Here is a 22595-nt window from a genome sequence, read left to right as displayed (position 1 = left end):
CTGCAGTTATTATAGCTTGTGTCTGTTGGGGGCGGGGGGTGCCTAGGTTCCCGAGCATGGATTTAAAAAGACTAAAATTGATCTTCCGAGGAAATCTCCGGTCCAGAACTGAGTCATTGTCCTGTAAGTTGCCATATGTGAGCATGGCAGAACCACATCCTCTCACTGGAGAGAGTCCCTAACAGGTGGATTACAGTCATTGCTCTGTAAAATCTGAGCCCAAGGACAAGAATGTACAGCCACTGGTGCGGAAGAGTGTGAATGCAGCAGAGGTCAGAGGTTGCAGCAGCGGCTACACGTCTACAGCATCGTGTTCCCTCTCAGAATAATCCAGCCAAGATTCCTGTGGATTTAAGACGGATGTTGTGTGGTGGTGGGTCCTCATTCTCAAGATACTTCTTCTCTGTCTCACACATGGCAAGATGAAGTCATATTGAGATAAATCCATTCCATATAGTCTAAGATTTAACCCTGAAAACGTATCCAATGTATTACAACAGACATCCTCCTTTGCTTCAGTAGGAACATGTTTTATTAAACACTGATATTCACTAAAGGTCACGTATCTCTTCTTGTCAGCTTGTTAGGAACTAATAAACCAGCCTTGCATCCAGCTTGGTGACATGACGCTATGTGGATTTATTGCTAGTGCATAAATCTCGCTCTAACAAAGGGTAGATAACAATGTATTAGGGGAAAATATTTTATCATAAGGCTGAGTTATATTTAACTGAGCCAACCTACTGTATCGCCTTTTTTTGGGGGGGAGCAGTCCAAGAGCCATAACAACAGACAGTCAAGGACAAACTGGGATGAGGTCGCTCTAAGCATGTCCAGACTCCAGACCACCATACATGTGACTCTCAATACCTCTTGAACCCAGGCTGACCCCACAAACACAGACTACTCTCAGGATAGAACAACCCGGAATGTTACTACATGGGGGTGAAGACAGCTACAGGATGGTAGACAAGAGGAATTGTAAATAACAATGGCTGAGACTGTATATCAACAGCCTGTTTCAAGGAGAGCTGAAACACTTCAAAATCAGCTCTGCAACATAACATTAAGCACCTGGATGACGCTTGGCTCTCAGATAAACATGATGTAATCTCAATAGTTTATGCAATGAAAATGACAATTTCGGTATACAGGCTAGGGCCGGGCAATAAAACAATAATGAATATTATTGCAATATAATATTTTTCAATAACAAAATATCAAATGTTCAATAAATAATTGAATTTATTTGAACCACAAATAAATTAGCACTTATTTTTTCTCTTAAGATATAAATTTTTGTTGGAAAAAAGGGACTGAAAAATGATTTTACTTAATTTTACTTACACATGCTTGTTGAAAATAAGATTTGATCATAATTGTATTTAATGTTCTACTTCAGATTTTTTAAGTGATCCACTGTTTGGCAAGTGCTTGTTTTGACCATAAAGAATAACTTGACGATCAATTAACGATCAGGTTTTTTCAACTTTCCCTCAGGTGCAAAAATTAGCCATTAAACTTATAAATAAATACTAAAAAAATCATGATAAATATCGATATAGAATTATATTACATTTTTTATTGTGATAACATATCGCCTAGCCCAAATACAGGCTAACTGTTATTGAGTAAAATTATATTTTCAGTGTAGTAATAAAAGAACACATCTGATTCACAACACAGAAACATTATTATATTTAACCAATAATAATAATCAATAATTCTTGTTATGGAGGAGGAAATGAAATGATCTGTTTAATATTAAGGAACAAAATCAGCCCCCTGTATGTTCATAACCAGTGGCACCGACATTTAGCAAACCTGACCTATAGGCCTTTCTGTTGTGTGTGCATTGTATTTCTGTTGTATTCCTTCATATCAATAAAATGCAATATTTTGGGTGTGTATCCAGCAACTCACATGTCCTCTACAGTGATATCCTTGAGAATTTGGCAGTAGTCGACGTTCCAGACCGCCTGGTCATCCCAGACCTTAGATGCCAGGAGGATGGCGCCTAACACAATGCGTTTCCAGTTGGCAGGGCAAATGTCGATTTCAGCGTAGGTCAGGAGCCTCTCCAAATACACCTTGGGCAAAAAGATGTGTCACATGTAAATACCTCAAAACATCTTGATCTTTTCCACTTCTATGAACATACAAAGTTATACACATAATTGGGATCCCTGTGGGTTCTGTCTTCCATAAAATGAACACAATATAACAAAATCTTTTTTTAATATACTTGTGTAATTATGTCCTCACTTTTTTCTGTGTTTAATTAGCCTCTGCTCTCCCTGTCTACATTCATCTGCAGAGTTAGTTTGCCACTTTCCTGTTTTGCAGTCTCCTGCCTACTCCTCCTCCAGGTAAAAACCACAATAACAAGATGTCAGAAGCTGATGAAATCCAGCTCCCCTGGAGCTTGCTCATTAAAATATCCATGTGGATCGAAACACTGCATCTCTCTGCCTCTCTTACCATTTTCAGTTTCATTTCATTTCTGCTCTCTTTTTCAGCAGCCAGAAATCCCACAGTCTACAGATCACAAAGCACACTGAGCCCGCAGGCACCTGGTCCTTACAAGTTGGAATACTTGAACAGTACTGATTCTTCTGATCTATTGATCATCATTTTGAGAGAATGTATTCCATTAGATTTTACAGTCGTCAAGCATAAAAGCTGCTGTGATCTGCAGCATGGAGGCAACTAAACGTCTAGCTTGCAAATGGGAGCTACAGTATGCCTTACAGTTTTCTCATAAAAGCTCACTGACCTCCAACTACACATTCCCAAACAACACAATGCATGTGCTGTATTAAAACAGCCTCTCTCTGTAATAAGTGCACAAAAATACAAGTGTCATCCAGTAGCCTACACGTTTTTTTGTACGTATCCGGCTTTACATTATAAAATAAATTTTGATATAGTTTTAGTTTTCGGTATTGATTTGGCACTTTTATTTAGTCATTTTAATAAATAACTTTGGTATACTACAGTTTATTTCTATTTTACAGATATAGTCTTAATACAAACAATAAATCATATTCTTGTGACTGGGATCTTTCATTTTCAATAAATAAAATTTACTGCAGGCTCAACTGAATTCAATCCAGTTACAGTAGCTTTGAGAACTCTCATCTCAGATGAAAAGTCTGACAGAGATGCTGTATTTTTTTTATGACAGAGTGGAAAATACTGTTCATTCCCCGTAGAATTCAGTCTGAATCTGCACAGTGGCAGAACTGTCAGTATTATGTGACTTAAAAACCTAAACAGAATCCTAGAAGACAGCTGGAAAGTAGACGGTCATTGTTTAGATGATGACTACCATTATTGTATTGTATTATATGATTACCATCTAATTACTAGACATATAATGGCACCTTGTTGTTTAGACAAATAGAGAGGCAAAGAGAAGGGCTGCAAAAAAGAAATGAAAATATTCTTTTATCCTATTTTGCAGCCTGGTTTGACTTGCCCACTAGCACAGCTCAGGTGGCTAATTGGACAAGTCATGCTGGGTTGGGCTTTGTGCCTATAGGCAATTCTCACCTATCTCTGTTATGTCCCAGAACCTGCCAACAGACACCACATATACACTCATCTGGCAGCAGGCAGCACGCAGCACTGAATAAAGCCTGCATGAAATGAGAGCCAGACCACAATCTGGGCCACATGAATGCAACAGCACAGAGAGAAAACTATATAAACAAGCACAGCAAAGGATCCAGAGGCAACGTGGTTGTCAAACAGCAGCACTGTGCAACCAAATTAAACCCAAATGACTTCATTTTGTGATTTTTGAGCCGATGTCACAGATGAAGTTCAGTACTAGACAGAGAAAGTAGTCTCCGTGGAGCTCAAAGGTTAAATTAACCTCAGACACACATTTTCAAAACCGAGGACGTTCTCACTGGATAAAATGTTGTAACAGATTGTCTGATAAACAACATACTATTTCAATATTTACGTTATTTCAAGGATTTTGTGCCCTCTCTTATATTCTGGTCAGCTGAGGCTCAGGAGGCAGAGCAGGTTGCCCGCTATATGTAAGAATCGCGGGTCAAAGTATCCTTGGGCAAGATACTGAACCCCAAATTGCTCCTGATGGCTGTCCCATCGGTGTGTGAATGTTTATTTCTGTTCTGATGAGCAGTTGGCACCTTAGCCTCTGCCATCAGTGTATCAATGTGTGTGAATGTGATGCTTTGAGTGGCCCGAAGCTATAAAAGTAGAGACCATTTAAAAAGTAATCCTGCTCTGATAAGTGAGAGTGTTATTATTCATAACAAGGGGAAGCCAACGCACTAAGCACTTTATTTGAAGTTTATGGTTCAGTCAGTTAAATAGAGGAATCAATTTGACCACATTACTGACTGGTGGTTGTTTTTTACTATACCATTAGTCAGCACCCCAAGTCTAAACTCCACACCATCAATGTGTAGCATTTCTCATTTAAACAACCAGTTCTCTTAATCTGCAGGGATATCTGAAAATACACTGAGCCAGTGTTAATAGTATATAGTAACTCTCTTCCTACTCTTCATGTATTATCTATTACCTCGGCAGGACTGTCCAGTTAGTGTAGGTAGAGATTAAAACACACAGCAGTTAAACATATCAGTGTCAACTCCCATCTAAACTCCTCCGTCTAATGTCAGCTGTGTTAAACTAAACCCAAACTAAACTAACTAACCACATAACCATTAGCCAATATTATACCTATTCAATTACTGATAGCATGCCAGACTTCACTCTGAGGGAATGGATGTTTTGTGCCAAAGTCACGTGTGATTTTGTGAAGTCACAGTACGCCTGTACACAGATAAAGACTCCTACACAGAAACATTCATAAATACTATGTGCCAGTGTACTTGCTTTGCCATCGCCATCTGTACACAAGGGATCACCAATACATGCAGTTTACACTTGTGTGCAGCTGTCAGGAAGCAGAGCAACTCAATACTAGGCCACAGGGCCAAGAGAAAGCACACAAAACAAATGCTAAAGAAATAAAGAGTCCGGGGAGGAGAGAAAGAGAAAGGAATGAGATGGAGAAGGGGGAGTAGCACGTTTTAATGCAGGTGAGCAGTGCAGTGTGTTAGAAGTTGTGAGAATTAGTTAAATATTCAATATTTTCAACAATCTCTAGAGGGATAGATTGAACTTTTTTTTAGCTCAAGGAGAAGAAATGAGGTCCAAAAATAAATGCGAGAAAATAGTCGGAAGGCAATGGAAAGAAGGTAGCACGTGACACAAGAAAGGGCAAAAAGATAACCAGGAAGCAACACTCCCTCCTGGTGTCGGCACTGAAATAGACACACTTACCAATGTGACAACAGCACACTCAGCGGTGAGCTGTGCGGCACTGAACAGCGTCCTGACAAAGCGGTAGATCTGTTTCTGCTCAGGGTCGTGTTTGTCGTAATCAGGAGGAAGCTCTGACTTCTAGAAGAGAAGATAGCAAAATGGAAAGGACAGACCTCTGTTCACAACATTTGGACTTACCAAAATGGAAACACAAGCTGCTAGTTGACACATTTGCTTACCAATGACAATTCACTTTGAACAGAGTGCTTTGTGGGTTTTGGATATGGAGCATCAGGGAAAGTAGTTATTGAAATTTTTGGACTGAAACTCTGCAATTGCTAAGCAAAAGTGTTTTTTTTTTACTGAAAATACATCTGACTGATCCAGATGGCTCTCGAGATTACCAGGCAGTTTTCCCCTGATTTGATCCATGTGGGCTTATTTGCCGTTCATCAGCTTGTGTGGTTTGTCTTGCTGATGACTCCTGACAGCTCTACAGCTTGTGCATAATGGAAATTTATCTTCAGTTCAGGCCTTACCGAGAGCGGATGAAGCTTCTCATCGAAAATGTCTAACAACATTCTTCCGTCGACATCTCTGGAATGACAGACAGATAGGAAGAACGTCAGAGTGTGATAGAAATAAAAAAAAGATGGCATGAAACCCATTTCATTTAAAATATGACTTTGTCCTCTACGGTATTGCCTGTTCAATATGCACTGCCATTTACGGGTATTTATCTGTACTTCAAAACAGCTGCCCTCTGTGGGATTCCTACCAGAGACAGAAATGTTTCCTCATGCGAAAACATATTCATACTCTCATCCTACTCTCATGCATAATTGCACAAACTTGTTGTAATTGTCTTGTCTTTTTTTCTCTGACATTGATATCTGATGCAGGCCTGTGGAATTTAGTAGACATGGGGAAAAAATGAAAGAACTGATCATACCTGTTCTTTATGTGGTAGTATATTGCGAGAGATACACTGTATAGACAAAAAAAGAAAAAAAAAGAAAAGGACAATGAGTCAAAACATTTCTCTGAATGAAAATGAAATAGCAGATAAATGTGGTATTTTAGCTTTGGTTATGTAGTTACCACTTGATGGTGTATTTTAGGTTGGGCTGACTGACAGTGCTGTCATCGAGGAATATGGTGGAACATGAGCTGTACTTCCGTCTCACTGGGCCTGGATGATGCTGGAGTTCACACACACCCACACACACATATAGACATATAGACAGACACAGATATGCATGTGAATCTCTATTTCTGTCAAACTCGGACCAGCCAAAAGCCCAGCTAACAGCCATGGAAAGTAGGGCACCTGAAAGCCCACAACCTAATTCTGTCTGTCCTCTATCAGGACTTAACATGGTTGCATGCAGGTGTGACATTTATGGTGGAGTGCATCTTTAGCACCAAACCTCCATTTAGTGACCAACTTTTTTTTCCCCCATTGACTCATTTTGTTAATTTTCTCCTGGAACATACTGAACCAGAGCTTTATCATGTCAAATGAGTTGTTTTGAAAGTTAAATCAAAAATTCAAAATCAAAAAAAGATATATACACCATCACTAAAAATGGGGCACTTGACGCCTGGGCCACAGAGCCTACCTGAGCAGCGCATGTGCCTCAGGGAAACTCTTTGCTGACCATGTTAACAGGTTAGAGTAGCCACACAGCCCACTTGAACAGTGCGTCACCTAGAGAATCGGTGTGGCTCCTATTTTTCCCCCACGCTTCTCAGCAATAGTACAATGAAAATGATCTGTTGATAGTAGGGGTGTGACGATAATAACACTTAGCTCAGGAGACGAGATGATACACGATGTTGGGTTCACAAGAATATTTTAACACTATTTTTAAGAAATCTTCAATGACAAAATATATCACTGGAAAAATAGACATTTATTGGACTGAAAGTTACATAAATACAAAACAATACAGGTGCATTTTGAAATGCTGCTTACATATTGTTTTCCACACAAACAATTGAAAAGTGGCAGGGGCATCTTCTATGCTAATTTCACCCTCATACTGCTCATGGCACGAGATCTCGTCACACCTCTAGTCGACATCATACCAGCGACAACACTTCATTTCAGTTATAATGTCTATCTGTAGAATATATCACAGACATGAAAAAAGTTTTTAAAAATGTTTTAACTTCATGTATCTGTTTCAAATTAAAATGCCCTCTAGAATTTGTTAACAAGACTCTTATTGTGAAATATTTGCAGGACCGTGTTGTGGAAAATTTAGTGACTTGCACGGCTCCACACATTAGTGGTTGAGTACCAGGTTTTAGGGTTACGGTTAATACCGATGGCCATTATCAAAGGCAAACTCTGTGTGGACGCCACACACGTGTGAGCCGCAGCAGTTCAGCGAGGAAGCCGGCACACACAGGTAGAAGTAGGCAGTGTGGCCCGGGTTTTTTGGAGGGATGGACGTAGATGAACTACACCATAATATGATGAAATTGTTGGGTACATTTTTAACTACATCTATGTCAATAAATGACATCTTTCAGCTCGTTAAATGCACATGACTAAGACTATATGTGGAATCTGTGAGGTTTAAAGAGGGGAAAATGATAAAAGGTTTAGATTATTTTAAGGGTCAGTATTTTTATTTTAAGGAACTTTACCTTGTTCTCCGAAATGTGTGTGAACTTGCAAAAAATACAAGACATTAAAATCACCATTTGCACAATTATAATATTCACAATTGTATAACACCACCAAATAATTTACAGTTACATAATAAAACCCAATTCATGGTCCTTAGTCTTTGTGTAAGATCCACCACTGCCCTTTTAATGTATCGTACACAATGTCCTTTATTGTACTTACGTGGTTGATGTAAAGGCTCTTCCGTTTTTCTCGAACTGAAAAGGAAGATGAGAGAACAGGTGTCAGTGCTGTCACACACAGACACACACACACACACACACACACACACACACACGCTCAGCATGAGTGCAGTACACAGCCCTCACAGACAGGGAGCAGCATTTACCCAAGGTTTTTAAATCCCTTATCATTACAGATTGAGAAAATAGAGGAATACAGCTGTTCATCCAATATGTATTCTAAACTACATTAAACAAAGTGTGGCAGTTTTAACAAACTGCATTTTAAAATTCCCTCCTGATACATTGAAAATTGTGTTTTAATGTGTGGGAATGAGTGTGAGCTAATTCATTAATAAATTCCATTCATCATTTTGGCCTTCACGAGTCTAAATCAAATAAAGTATATTCACTGTTTTATTCAAGAGGCAATTGTCATTTGGCATGTTTTTCATTTCTTTCTGTACATACTAAATCTGGCCACACACACAGCTGTGTGTCAGTAATGTGTCTGTTTGTACATCTATGTGTGTCTCTATGTGTATGTTCACACTGATATAGCAAAACACACATGGGGGAAAGGATCGTTGGCAAAGCAAAGTGGAGCAGATGCAAAGCGCAGTATCACACACACACACACACACACACACACACAGATGTAGTGAGCTGTCTGGCAATGCTCATCCAGCACTGTCTGTCTCTCACCTCTCTGACACACACACACACACACACACACACACACACTGTCAAAATGTAATGCATGTGTTTGTGGGGTTTTATTTTTGCCTCTGGGCAGTCGTGACTGTTTGCGCTGCTTTCTAGCAAAAAGCATCAGGCTCTTGCGCCATAATTAGGGCTGCTTATTTTAGTGGAAAAAACTACATCACACTCCTGACCACAGTGATTTCTCAGATAATTTTCTCTACACACCTTCACCTACACATTAAATATTCCTCTACACAATGTGCTGTGATGCTTGTGTCAAATCACAGTTTCATACTCCCGGTTGAATTCGAACTTTTATTTCATTCACACCTCCTCTGCAGAAACGACTTCTAAAGCGCAGAAATGAAATAAACGCTTGATGTGTGTCATGTCAGTAATTAAAACACAACTTTTAGATTAACACTATGCAGCCGTATTCATAGTGGTGCATCCCATAGATGGACATGCACATGGGCACAAACACACACACATAGAATGATATCAGCAGCTCAGCGGTGAAGACACATCACCTGCTAAAAGAAACGATACAGATCAAGAACAAGAATACAATAAAGCTTGAGGCTACATGAAAAGTCAAGCCCAAACACACAGTAAGCATAATGCTAACTGCCTACTGACACCAGACACATACAGGCTTACCTCTCTTGTTGGGCACAGCAACTGAAAAAACACAAAGTCCAAGTTGTCTCTATGTTTGTTTATGACACAGATGCACAGTGGGGTATAGTTACATAAAGACTGGAGTGTTTTTATGTACAATATGCTGAGAAAACAGGCCAGCGGACATTCACACAACAGCTTGAAAGGCTGAAAGAGCATAAGCACCTGATATCAGATCAATATATCAGCCTGCAGGCTACAAACTCCTCAGCTGAACCAGCTTTTCTCAAGTGTGTGCAAATGGAACAATATTAAGCCTCTTATCATCAAAGTAAAGAGATTATGTCTAAACCGAAAAGTAATCCTAGAAAACCAACTTCATCACATTTCAGTTGATTAAAATGTATTACTATCACTCTAATAGCGCCACACTGCTACAGTATTAGTCTATTTGTCTGACAGAGATGATCAAAACACCCCAGTGTGTCTCAAAAAAAAATTAATAAAAATAAAACTGATGTAAAGGCAGGTGGTATATAATCTTCCACAGGAGCCTGACTGGAGCCTTTATGGTGGATAAAAGGCTGTTGATCAACAGTACTGTTACTGTATAGCTCCACATCTGAAATCCCAGTAGGGCTGTAACGGTTCTGAAACTGAGACTGAAACGGCAACACAAAAGTCCACAGTCTCGTTTCGTGGATCCGAGAGACTCACCAGTAGCGGTGTAGGCCTATATCGTATTTTTATTGACAGTAGGTTATTCTAGGTCATTTTCCACCTTAGTTTAGTGTTTATTTACTACTTGAATCTGCTCCTCTTCTCTTCTCCCCACACTCACCTGGGAAACCGAGGTATGAACGGAACCTTGCCTCAAAAATCGAGGCCTGAACAGAACCATGGATTAGCCCAGCATCAATGAAACAGCTTTTTTCTCAAAAAGCAAGCGGCATATGCCACTGTTTGACATTCATGAGTTTGAAAAATAAAGATACTCTATGTACTTCATGCATATAAATTACTTGCAGGCTGCATTACTGCTTAATGTGCACATATGGCAACGCTGCTCTGTCAATGACTTTTTCCTCAGCAGGTGCCACATTTCTGAGGATCAATGGCGACTGACTCAAATATTGTTTCAAGGCCAACAAAGAAAGTAAGGATTTGGGTTGTGCCTTTCTGTCTTTTTGGGTTCTGGCACAGATTTTGGGATTTGTGAAGATCTCTAACACCCTGAGGGGGTTGGGGAGAGAGCGGGCGTAACGTGGCGAGACAACATAATAAAAAAATACACAAGATCTTTGATGGAACTATCTGTCTAATGCATTCTAGAGATGTACACATTAGAATAGGTTTCATGATTTACACTTGCTGTAATGAATTGTATCTAAGCAGTATGATGTGTTTACTTATTTTGTAAGACTGATGCTTGTTGTTATCGAGGTACTAATATTGGATGAGGTGTGCATCATTTCACAGTGCTTTAAAATTGCACAACACATTCTTGAAACTACAGTCTTCAAAAAGAATGCATATAGGAGGCCCTACAGCCATCAGAAGGCTAATAATTTAAAATCTAACTAATAGCAAGCATCACCCATTACATTAGTCCTTAGTACACACTCTCAGTCTTGCCCTAATAACATTAAAATCTTTAAGTGAGTTTCTAGGGTCAAAAAAGCCATCACAACAACACAGAATCCAACTTCATCTTGCCTCAGGCTCCATCAGCCTCATCTAAGCAGGTCCTGTGTGTGCCCGGTATAAGCATTTGACGTGACTCACCAACAATCCCTATAAATGTTTTAGCCCTACTTTACTGTGAACTATTGCCACTCCTGCCGCTGTCTTAAGATACTGTCCTGAAAGAAACCTGATTATAATGCAGCGACTGATTTGCAAGCCAAGGGCTGTCGAAGTTTCAAAAGTAGGTTTAGGAGTAGGAGAAATGCGTGGTGTACACAGAGTGGTACTCACCGTCAGTCTGTGACTTGCTGAGGAAGATGGTGCTGGCTCGGGGATGATCTGAGGGATTGTACTCCATGGGCAGGTCTGAAAAGAAGAGGAACAAAAACAGTCTTATAGGCAGCGTTCAGCGTTTAATTCCAATTGGATTTGTAGAACAAAAACCTGGACAACCAGGAATCACTTCCGGTACAAAACCAATTTCACGTTGAGTCTGCAAATTGTTTTTCTAATAGCTGAACTACTTCTTAAAATTTCTTTTGACAAAATGATATTCAACAGAATATACAACAATCAATATACAAAATATACAATAGCAATGAACACCTTTTGTACCAGAATAACTGAAACACATTATAGACTGAAACCTTTACTTTTTAGGCTAAATTGTGGGGTTAGCTTCAGAGGTTAACCACCTTTCTTGTAACGAGCTGAACTGAATGGAAAAACAATCTGTTAGCCAACAGTTTGCTGCACCAGTGCTGTATAAACAGCAGTTTGTAAATCAATGTGCTAGGCAAACACAGCAGTAAGGTATAGATTTGTTTTAGATCATTGTCTGAACACACATACCGCCTAGGGTCATCCACAACATTAGACAGTAGCTGGCAATAGAAACTGTAAGAATAAAAAAAAAGATCTGATGAATTCTGATAGCAGATTTATACATCTCTCTTCTGAGTCTGACACTGACGGCTACAGGTACAGCTATATGCCACCGGAGATGAATTCATGAATTTTACATGTCTCAATTCTTGTAAAAGCAAGACAGTAGTATTATCAGATTGTCCACATGTGAAGCTCCTGAGTGACTAATCGTCCCCATTGTCTTCTGGATAGCATTCTGATGTGATTTTTTCAATTAAATTTTAACTTTAACATAAGTCACATGTTAAACTTCTGATTGCTTAAAAGAGTGCAACTACTACTGGCTAACTGGTGTTTAACAAAGTGAAACTGTGTGTTTTAGTGCTGCAAAAAGTATATGTCATTACTGATTTATCTAACGGCTATTTCTTTGATTAATTGATAGACTGTTTGTCAGAAAACAGTGAAAATGCCCATCTCATGTTCCCACAGCCAAAAAAAGACATCTTTTTCTAAAGAGATTACCTGTCAGCTTTTATTTTTGCTGTTAACATACCATCTTGCCTTGTTAGTCATGTATGTGCCAAAGCAGAACCAGTACAGACACTGCTGCCTGGCAGATGGCTGCTATGTAAAACCACCGAATATCAGTATCAGTTTTGTGTCCTAGTTTTTTGCCCTGATTAAACCCCACAGGAGGAAATAAGAGTTTTTACTATTCAAATTTAAACAAGAAATTTACTGAGAAGAGTCAGGATTTGGTTGTTTCTTGGTCTACATTTTGAGCCTGCTTCACAGCTGTAGCTATTAAAACAGAGCACCACTGTTGTTTGAACAGTGGATTGGAATTATATGTCCAAGGTTGCTTGGTGGCCTGGTGGAGTGATTTAATATACTGAACAACCTTAGATGAAAATATTGTTGACATAAGGTTATGATCATTATCATATACTGGTCTACGTTAATCAGTAACTAAAACTGTAATACTTACTCCTAAAACCTCAATACAGGCAAGAAAACTAAACTAAATCTTAAAACACAAAAAAAAACTGTGTGGTGTAATGACCCCATCTGCAGCTTCCTGGTTTCTTGGATTAGGTCAGTGAAACAGGAAGGGTCAGAATGGACCAACACCCAGACAGACTAATAGAGAGAAAGAGAAACAGATGCCAAAAGAGAGAGAGACAGAAGAGAAGTGACAAGCTGATAATGAGGGAGAAAGGGTGAAAAGGATAAGAGAGCGGAAAATCAAGTGATGAGAGGGGCAAATTTGAAACATGATTGACAGGGAGAGACGAGACAGAAGGGGCAGCGAGAAGAGAAAATAGAGAAGATGATTATGGAAAATGGAGATTGGAGGGGAAGAGAGGAGGATATGAGAAAGGAACATAAAACATGAGAGCAAAGGTGAGGAGAAACTGTGGGGTGTGAAAGTGAAGAAGAAAAGGTCAGTTTGCAACCAGCTTCAGTATAAAACCTTACTGAAATGAGCATTGTTGACATAAAACTTTAGTTTGAAATGAACCATTAAAAAAAAAAAATTATGAAATGACAGCTACAGAGCCTCTTTCAGTACACTGCGGGTTATACATGTGAGCCACTACCATTGTGTCCAAACGCTTTTGAACTACTGTCTTTTTGAGAGCCACTTGAACACACACGCACACACAGCCATTATGTAGGAGGAAGTGACATTGAATAAAAGATGGGTGTGGGAAGAAGCAAAGAGCAGGAAGGAAAACTGAGGGTGGATTACGCCTGGTGCAGACTAGAGGATTTTCAAATCAAAATTTTTTCCCCGATTTTTTATATTTTATTCTTAACAACGCACACAACACCAAATGATTCAGTCAAGACGAAGGGCCGCACACTTGGCATTTATGCTAAATGATTTCAGAGTGGCGATTCCGGGGACTTTGGATCTCACAGAATCTCGTGCGATCAAACATTACTTCAGAACTGAACAAACGTGGAGGCAAACTGTCGTTATCAGTTATCATCTTGTGTTTTGCACAGAAACACAAAAAAAGAATATAAAACTGTCGAACTCATGGCTGAGAAAAGGATTTATACAATTATTTTTTTTTTACGATTTATAATCGAGGTGGCTCCATTCTAGTCGGCGACCTTAAGATTATGTCTGTACCCCCTCACACAACAGGATCATTTGGGACGATAATCTGCTCCATGCAGCCTTGGCTCAGGAATGCCCCTGTGATTGTTGGGAGGGGCGAATTGGACCAATTATCCTCTAGTGTGCGGCCAGCATTACTGATGCTGCACACCCTTCTCAACCGTTGACGCATCCCATACACCTGTAGCACACTCACATTCGTGCATCTGCAAATCCTCAGTCACAAATCGGACCTTTTGTTTTACGTGACGAAAACACTTCTAATATAAAACTGCAATGAATTAATGAGAAAGACAAGATGGTTCTCCAATTCCTGGTGATGTCACATTTTGAACAGAGGAAGCAGAGTGTCCACAGATCCAGGGAGTTTCCCCTGGTGTCAGTGACCTTTGCTGTGGTTCTGCCATCCCTGGTTTTCTCCCTTTCTCCAACCTGGGGTAGACGAAAGCACCCAACTTCCTGCGTTTCAGGAAGCAGAGAGGAAGCAGGGGTGGCGGTTACACATTGTTAAGGAGGGAGGCTGAACAAAGACTGGAGGGAATGGGTCAGTTTGTGTATGTAAGCCGGGAGTGTTTTCCACCATTTACTCTCCTACAGAAACCCTGCAGAACACACCTATAGAAAGATGGAGGACAAAACCAAAAGAAGATGGACACTATAGCACATTGGCCTTCTTCCCAGAGCTCTCCTCTGATAAATGAATACACATCTGTCTGTTCAAGTGAAAGAAATTACCTAGGCATCATCTTGTCAGTGACAGTCATATAAGACTGCACAATCATACAACAATAAATGGAGGGTGGGGTCCGGCTATATGATGATATATAGCATGAGACTATGCATTTATCAATCATCAGAGATTTATACTAAGGTAGCTTACTTTTAATATATCTGTTTGTATTAGGCCATTGGGGGCAATGTTGCAAACCAATGAGCAGGGCTGCTTTTATGAAGGTATTTTTGTGTCTTTTTACTGCAGGCCAAAAAAATTTTTGAGAGCATATTTATCGCACTGCAATCAAAAATCAAGTTTGTAATTAAAAATAAAACAGCCCTTTGTGTGTGTCACAAAAAGTTTTAATTGCTAATTTGTCCTCTTTGACTGCAAGTCAAAAAGTTTTCCTTGCGAGTCAGAAAGTTTTGCAGGTTAAACAGTTTTGCAAGTGAGAGTTTTGCAAGTCGAAAAATTTTGCGAGTCAATAAAGGTCAAAATAAGAGTTCCTATTGGTGGGTTTGACTGACCAATCACGGGTTTGCATCGAACGCATGGCCACACCCACAATCCCCTCACTCCCATGGCTCCGACCAGCACTCAGCTCTACTGGAGATGGAGTTGTTTCGTGTACAGGCTAGATGGAGGTAAGTTGACTTTATGTTGCTCATTTCAATAGAAATGCTTTTAAATGTAGTATGGTATGATTTAATGATTATTTATTTTTACCGTTGGCAAGGTCATGGAGTCTATCGCTGTCTTTAAAATAACATGTCTAACAGTTAGCTAACGTTAGCCGTCTTGGCAGGAAGCTTGACTGGCAGTGCATTTGTTGTGCACTCAGACATGACTAGCTAGGCTAAGGTTAGCTATTCATCTTTCACACATTGTACATGATATCCAGCAAAACTAGTTTTCTGTGACTGCGGTAATTTAAGTTTATGGTCACACAGCATAAACTACACTTTAGACCGCTGATATTACATTAAAAATATAGACTGTTATCTAGAAATGTTATGTTTTCTCCTTTAGATGTGACATAAAAGCATTTATTACACTCATTTATTTTCCTCCTATAGTTGCAGTGTGGATCATTGGTGACAGTTAAGTCCAGCATGGTAGCCAGAGAGCTTTAATGACACAAAAGACACAAAAATACCTTTATATGCTTTATAAGGAGTTATAATGAAACAAATAGATCCCTGCTGTGTCTTCTCTAAGAGATTACCAATATTGAAAATTCATTCAAACACTTGCCTTCAAGTTGGTTGAATTAGGTTTTACAACTTTTCAGCTCTGTCAGCATAGTTGTCTTAGCAGAGAGAAACAATAACTTGATGCATTTACATAAGAATCTATTTTTAAAACTTGAATAATGCAGAATCATAATAGATAAGAAATCAACCCCTTTCGCTTAATTGTGATTCAGGGTCAAGAGGAAGGAGGAGAATCTCTGTAGGACATGACAAATGACTGAATTTTATTAATATCTAAACAATAAAAATAAAATCCAGGTTCAGTAGATCACAGCTGAAGTGCCACATCTTTCCCTCATTTTTAACCAGGAAAACTATGAAACGTGCACCCCAACCAGGTGCCACCACTCGCAGGACAATGAGGAAACTGGAGCCCTTTAAACCGCTGTTAGTTACATTGTGAACAGGAGTTTCTATATTAAATTGGTTAGCCGATAGCTGGCACTGTGCCTGCCTGCCCTCTGAGCCTGTCATGAAGGTGGCTTTGGGTTGCAACATCAGCTCAGACAGGAAGACCCATGCTGGTTTTTGGCTGCCCTGCTGAGGTGGCAGCCTGAGGGGATCCAGATGGCGCAGTACAGCACCGCCCGGCTGTCGACAGCATGCTATCAAACAGTACGCCCACACGGGTAAGATAAGAAGCACACAGCACATCTTGTAATGGAGTGTGGAGTGAAAAGAGCACAAGATGTAGCTGCTGTTTGAAAATAGATTTGTCAAAAGGAACACAGTGTTGCATGGTTATAGTTAGTGTGGCACTATTTTTGTTGACACTACTTTAATTCAGACTGTTTTGTTCCTGTTTGATGATGCAATCTGGTTCGACCACTGATGTGAGATGATTTTGGATCTTAAAATAATTTAACTTTAACAGTTTTAGGCTTGCGCCTTCTTGGGGTTCAGGAATTTTACAGAACAGTGTTTCTACAGTGTCAGTGTAATCTAAGGTTTGTGCAACAGCCTGTTGCTCCAAAAGGTTTACTGTGAAAACAATGGTTGTTGTGCATATTTAACTTAAACAGCTTTGACTACTGTGTCACTCTCCCAGGCTCTTTCTCCTGTCTCACCTTGGATCTCATCCACATGCTTTCTGGTGTAAAACAGCCTTTACAGTGCAGTTTGGAGCCACAAAGTGAAGCAGTTTTCATTTGATACTTACTCACAGAGCAAACCTTATTACTGCTGTCAAAGAGTGTGTGTGTTTGTGTCTTGTAATGTGAGAAAGAAGGAAAGTGAAAAATATAGCATGTGAATGTGTGACACAGGGAAGATCTTGACAATCAAGTTGCTCTCAACTTGGGTAACAAAACACTTTACAGAGCACAGAGGAGGTATGGACTCAACATATTATGAGCTCTGCTGTGACATTAACCCCGCACCTCTGTAAAAGTATGTTATCTATGTTATGACATTTTCCACTGTATCCCTTAATGATACAGCCACTGTGTTTTCATTTAAACAGTGTGTGCGATAACAACGAACTACCCTTTTCACCGCCTCAATCCACGCCACACATTAAAAAGGAGGCATGTCATTTGCTGGATTGATTAGTTGCCATTAAATTTCTGGACACTGAATTGGCAAGATTCTAAATCTCAAAAGAGAGGTAGGGTTAAAGGTTTTTAAAGAGACTAAATGAATGGGAAACCGAGTGAATAAAAGACGAATGGTCATCCTCCTTTAAGAAATCATATTGATGACTTCAGCACAATAATATAGCCTAATAATACTCAATCAAAAGTGTGTTTCATAAGAGTACGTCAATTCACTCAGCATAAGAAAGAAGCCATAACGTTTTGTTTCCATCACCCCAATATGTCCTAAACTGAGGCATATTGTGTACAAGATTACAGTAACTAAAAGCAACCAATAGTAAGTCAAAGCTACAGCAGCCGCAATGTCTAACCCTAACCCATGTTCTCCGTATCCTAACCCCCTAATCCAAACCCTGGAACTGGGGAACAAAGGATCCTGGGAACATAGGAATGACACTGTACTTGAGGCACAAATGTTCTCTGAGTTAAATGCTAATGTCAGCATGCTAACAGCGACAATCTTAAACCTGCTGATGTTTTTGGAGGTATAATGTTGAGTATCTTAGCTGAGCTTGTTAGCATGTTAACATTTGCTAATCAGCACTAAACACAAAGTACAGCAGAGGCTGATGGGGCTGTCATTAGTTCTGCATGGCCACAAAGTACTGGACAAATTCATATTTTGATGATATTTTGACCTGATGATGGCACTAGATGAAAAGTGAAGGGATCACGAATATTGTTACAATTTATCCAGAGGGGGCAAGAATGTCTTTTTCTAAATGTCGTGACAATCCACCCGAAAGTTGTTGAGATATTTCAGTCTTGATCAAAAGCGTGGACCGACCGACACTGCCATCCCTGAAGCCATGCTGCTAGTACTCTGCATTATCCATCAGCTGCATCATTGACTTGTGCATTTTAGAAGAATTTGGCGTAGACTGAAATCTACAAGTCTAATTTAGAAAACACTCAATCAAATTCCATTACTGAGAAAGTATACTCAAATGGGGGAGGGGGGACAAAAAACAAATCTCATGTGTGAGAAAAAAAAAACTTCTACATTGGGTGAGTGAAAAGGTTTTAGACATCCATACCCTCTACCACCGCTCCATACATACATGCACACAATTCATCAATGGCAGGTCAAAGTTTCATGGTTACGTTACTCACCACACCTCCTGTCTGCCTGCATGGCCACATCCTGTTCTGAGACATCCTGGACTCACATGAGGAAAGGACCTTTTGAGGAACTACAATGAAGTACAGCCTTACAGCTCGGTGTTGGGAGGACTACATTAAGACATCGAACCAGCCCCAGATTCCTACAATCCATCACAGGGATTTGTTACTGTGACATTCCTTGGCAGCGTATCTGGCCATGTATACTGATGTGTCGGATTTGGAGCACTACTGTTGATTACCGGTACACTTGACGGATGGCTGTAATTAGGTGAAGCTAAAATAAAAAAAATAGCAAAGGGCGTAAAGAGAATGGAAACATTTTAAAGCTGCCAAACTTAAACAGATTCTGCTATTTGAACCTCCAAAGTGAATCCAAAGTGATTTGGCCTACACACAGTTCCTGTAACCCTTCACGTTTTCTGTTATGAACATCCAGAGTCTGTTGATTTCCAGAAAAAAAAGTCCTGTGTGCTTTCTACAGCAGAAACAGTTTGTATGGAAGACAGAAAAAGAAATGGTGAACTAGCATGAGCAGAGACAAACACAGTGGGTGAAGAGACAAATGAAAGCAGAGCCACTTCACCATCAGAACTGCTAAGGGAAAAAAGATAGTGGTAGAAACACTGCCTGATTAACAAGTAATCCATGTGAAGTGCTAAGCAGAAACACTACCCCACTTTCACAAAGATGCATAATCATGAAGGTGCAAATCATGTGCCACTGTTAAAATCCGACTTTTTTGCAATGTTGTATGTCAGCTGAGCCGGTACTTTTGGTAGAAACGCAGCTATTTACTCTGCACCCAGCTGAGAGCCCCCCCCCTTTCTCTCCCCTCCCTCCTTCCCTGAATCCTCTGCTCACTGTAACTAGGCAACGCTAGCTTGAAAGGCAGGCCCATCAAAGGCAAAGACAGACAGCCGGGCTCACTGTCTTTTTATTTCTTTCTATTGCTTTATCAATCTCTCAGCCTCTCCCACCTGCTTGTACACTACCCTGTACTAATTGCTGCTGGGTCTTTTTGTGCTTCATGATGCAGTGACACAGTACACACATTGCCCTACTAGCAAAGACAGGAAGTCATCCTTTCCAGTGGATGGTGAATGACAGTAGTGGGTAACAAGACTGGAAACTGGTTTGCAGAAGGGCAAAATATACATTGTCTTTTTACACAGACAATCAGAAAACCAGAAATGAAATGACGTAGACAAAAGGGCAGCAAGACAATAGTTATCTAAATTATATAAAATCGAGATCATACAGGATGAATACTGATTGGCTTCATTAGATACTAAGGAATAGACATAACAGACTGACAGAGCTGAGGCGGGGCTGTGGTAAAGCACTGCCATGGTATCCATCAGTATTCACACCTGTGACAACAATTATGGTACAAAGGGGCAGCTGGGTGGACAGGCAACAGGATCCTAAAGTTGTTGACACAAAGTAACGTACAGTACAAATTTGAATGGTAGCTCTAAATCAATCAAAATCAAACTTGAATGGAGATAATTAGCATATATTCATGCTTCAACCCTGGGGTCAGAGGAAATGTGAAGGTTACATGATGAATCATTTTAACAAACAATGTTTGGCCAGCTGCCCCTGCAAAACTGTAGACCCATGCACCACTAGCAGGGATCTACATCAGTTACGTACATGATGCATCTGGGAGAAAGGTTTGACAATACCGCTGTGTCTGCAGGCAGCAGACTGGACACACATTCTGAATGGGGTTCATGTGTGTGCAGGGTAATGTACATAAGCATCCATAGCTGGGTTTCCATGCAAACTGCAATGCAAATAAATTAAACCAGGAGAGCCGCTAGTGCATAACAGTCAATCACCCTACACATATTGCTATAACTACTCTTTGCTCTCACTCTCTTTCATGATAAAAGTGCAGCCTTTCTGAATCTAAAAAGTAGGGGCCTTTGATTACCGCAATAAAACACACATGGATTTGCAGAATTTGATAATACAATTGGAATCAACATTTTTTCCACAGCACAACAAACTATATAAAATAACTATACTACTCTGTTTTGGTTTCATTTACTAGTGTTTTACCGAGGGTGGGGCCCAGCAACTTGTACACACACACCCACCCACACACACTCTGAAGAGTCAGCATGCTAGCAAGAGCTCATCACTTCAACTAGGGGTGTGCATAATTACGATATTAGATCGTGAACGATTTTTTTTTTTTTTCAGAGACATTGTTAGTATCGTGTTCAGTTTTAGTTGTATGGCTTATGATGCTCTGTCAACATCAAGTCAGCTGCCTCGATGCCTGCATTTTACTCTACAAAGGCAACATTGTAGAGTAAAATGTTGGCCGACTTTGAGTTCCCATGTCCCCCAGCTGCTCTGCCTCAACGCTCTGTGATTTACGGAGTTTGCTGATGAACTGGTAGTGTAACCACGGCTAACTAGCTGCAGTTAATTAGTTCAGCTAGCTGTGCTACTAATGGGATAGACATAGCTGAGCTCGGAGCACCTGGGTAGTGTGTTTAGTGTTTACACCTCTACTCAAGGAGCGGTTTTCAGGTCAGGATGATGGCAGGGAGCAGCGCCAGACTGGGCACCAGAACCGAGCCGAGCAAGCAGGCAACAAAACCGCCAGATCCTGCCTTACATAAATCGTGTTATATTTCTGCCATATCGCCCACCACTAACTTCATCAAACTCTCAAAAGTGCAAGCACATTGACAGGTGCAAGACAAGAGCTTGTTGAAGACTTCATGGCTGTGTGGGTGGAGTCAAATATTCCGCTGGAAAAAAATTTAAGTGCTACGTTCAGTCAAGCATGGTAAACAAGCAGGAGCGTTGCCCACGTGACAGTGGCCACATCAGACCCACTTGGGTTGGAACAGCATACGGAATCTGTCCAGCATAAGATCATCTATAGGGGACAATTCACAATCCATGTATTGAAACAATGCATTCATTGTAAACTGTCCCCTATTAAACAGTATTTTAATATCCTGCTGTTGCAATACATGTATTGTAAATTGTCCCCATAAATATCTGCACATGTATACATTTAAATATTTCTATGCATATTTGCATGGTACATCAAATTCATTGAAACTGATCACATTTTTAATAGTTTATTATTGAATTGTTGAAATTGTAGTCATCCACCACATGATTACACAGTCTTACTGATGATTGTGCTTTAATCGTAAAAACAGAATAAAAAAAAAAATTAAAATTAAGAAAACACAAAATAGGTGGTTCTGCCTTCTGTGAAGACTCTCAGTCATCCAGGTCATAGTTATCTAAAGAGGGTTAAAATCAAGGGCAACTCGACTCGATCGAAGATAGTTTTGGACGTTTCACCTCTCATCCAAGAGGCTTCTTCTGTTCTTATAGATAGACAAATATTAAAAATGTGATTGCTGGACCAATGGAAGCTGCGATGCATTAGCCTGATAAAACCCTATGCTCCTCTCACAGCTCCTTGTTGAATTCAAATCTCTCTCTCTCTCTCTCTCTCTCTCTCTCTCTCTCTCTCTCTCTCTCTCTCTCTCTCTCTCTCTCTCTCTCTCTCTCTCTCCAAGCTCTATCAAGTATGTGTTGACATTTCCACACACCACATGCTAATGTTGGCATGCGTGCACACATGCCCCGATACAGGCATTACCACCAATGTATAAATCAACAGAAACACACCAGAATAGCAATGGCTTTTATCAGGAATGCACACACACACACAC

General features: G+C 40.0%; 2 protein-coding genes across 6 annotated transcripts in view; one reads left to right on the top strand and one right to left on the bottom strand.

Moving 5' to 3' along the window:
• Positions 1–22595, top strand: part of LOC123979218 (WD repeat-containing protein 37-like) — a 1096407-nt gene that overhangs the window by 758475 nt on the left and 315337 nt on the right. The gene's annotated exons all lie outside the window — the stretch shown is intronic.
• ccny (cyclin Y) overlaps positions 1–22595 on the bottom strand; it is a 44912-nt gene that overhangs the window by 7055 nt on the left and 15262 nt on the right. For 2 of the 3 annotated variants that reach the window (XM_046063079.1, XM_046063086.1), the window contains exons 3-10: positions 11479–11553; positions 9541–9561; positions 8177–8211; positions 6415–6515; positions 6266–6301; positions 5853–5910; positions 5332–5451; positions 1924–2090 (exon numbers count right to left, since the gene is read on the bottom strand). In XM_046063079.1, coding sequence (XP_045919035.1) covers positions 1924–2090; positions 5332–5451; positions 5853–5910; positions 6266–6301; positions 6415–6515; positions 8177–8211; positions 9541–9561; positions 11479–11553 — 613 coding nt within the window. The remainder of the gene's footprint in view (positions 1–1923; positions 2091–5331; positions 5452–5852; positions 5911–6265; positions 6302–6414; positions 6516–8176; positions 8212–9540; positions 9562–11478; positions 11554–22595) is intronic. The other variant, XM_046063093.1, reaches the window with a different exon arrangement.

Source organism: Micropterus dolomieu, linkage group LG01 (assembly GCF_021292245.1).
Source record: "Micropterus dolomieu isolate WLL.071019.BEF.003 ecotype Adirondacks linkage group LG01, ASM2129224v1, whole genome shotgun sequence".
In the NCBI taxonomy this organism is placed as follows: domain Eukaryota; kingdom Metazoa; phylum Chordata; class Actinopteri; order Centrarchiformes; family Centrarchidae; genus Micropterus; species Micropterus dolomieu.
The sequence above is the reverse complement of the archived record's forward strand: the minus strand, read 5'-3'. Positions and strand labels throughout refer to the sequence as shown.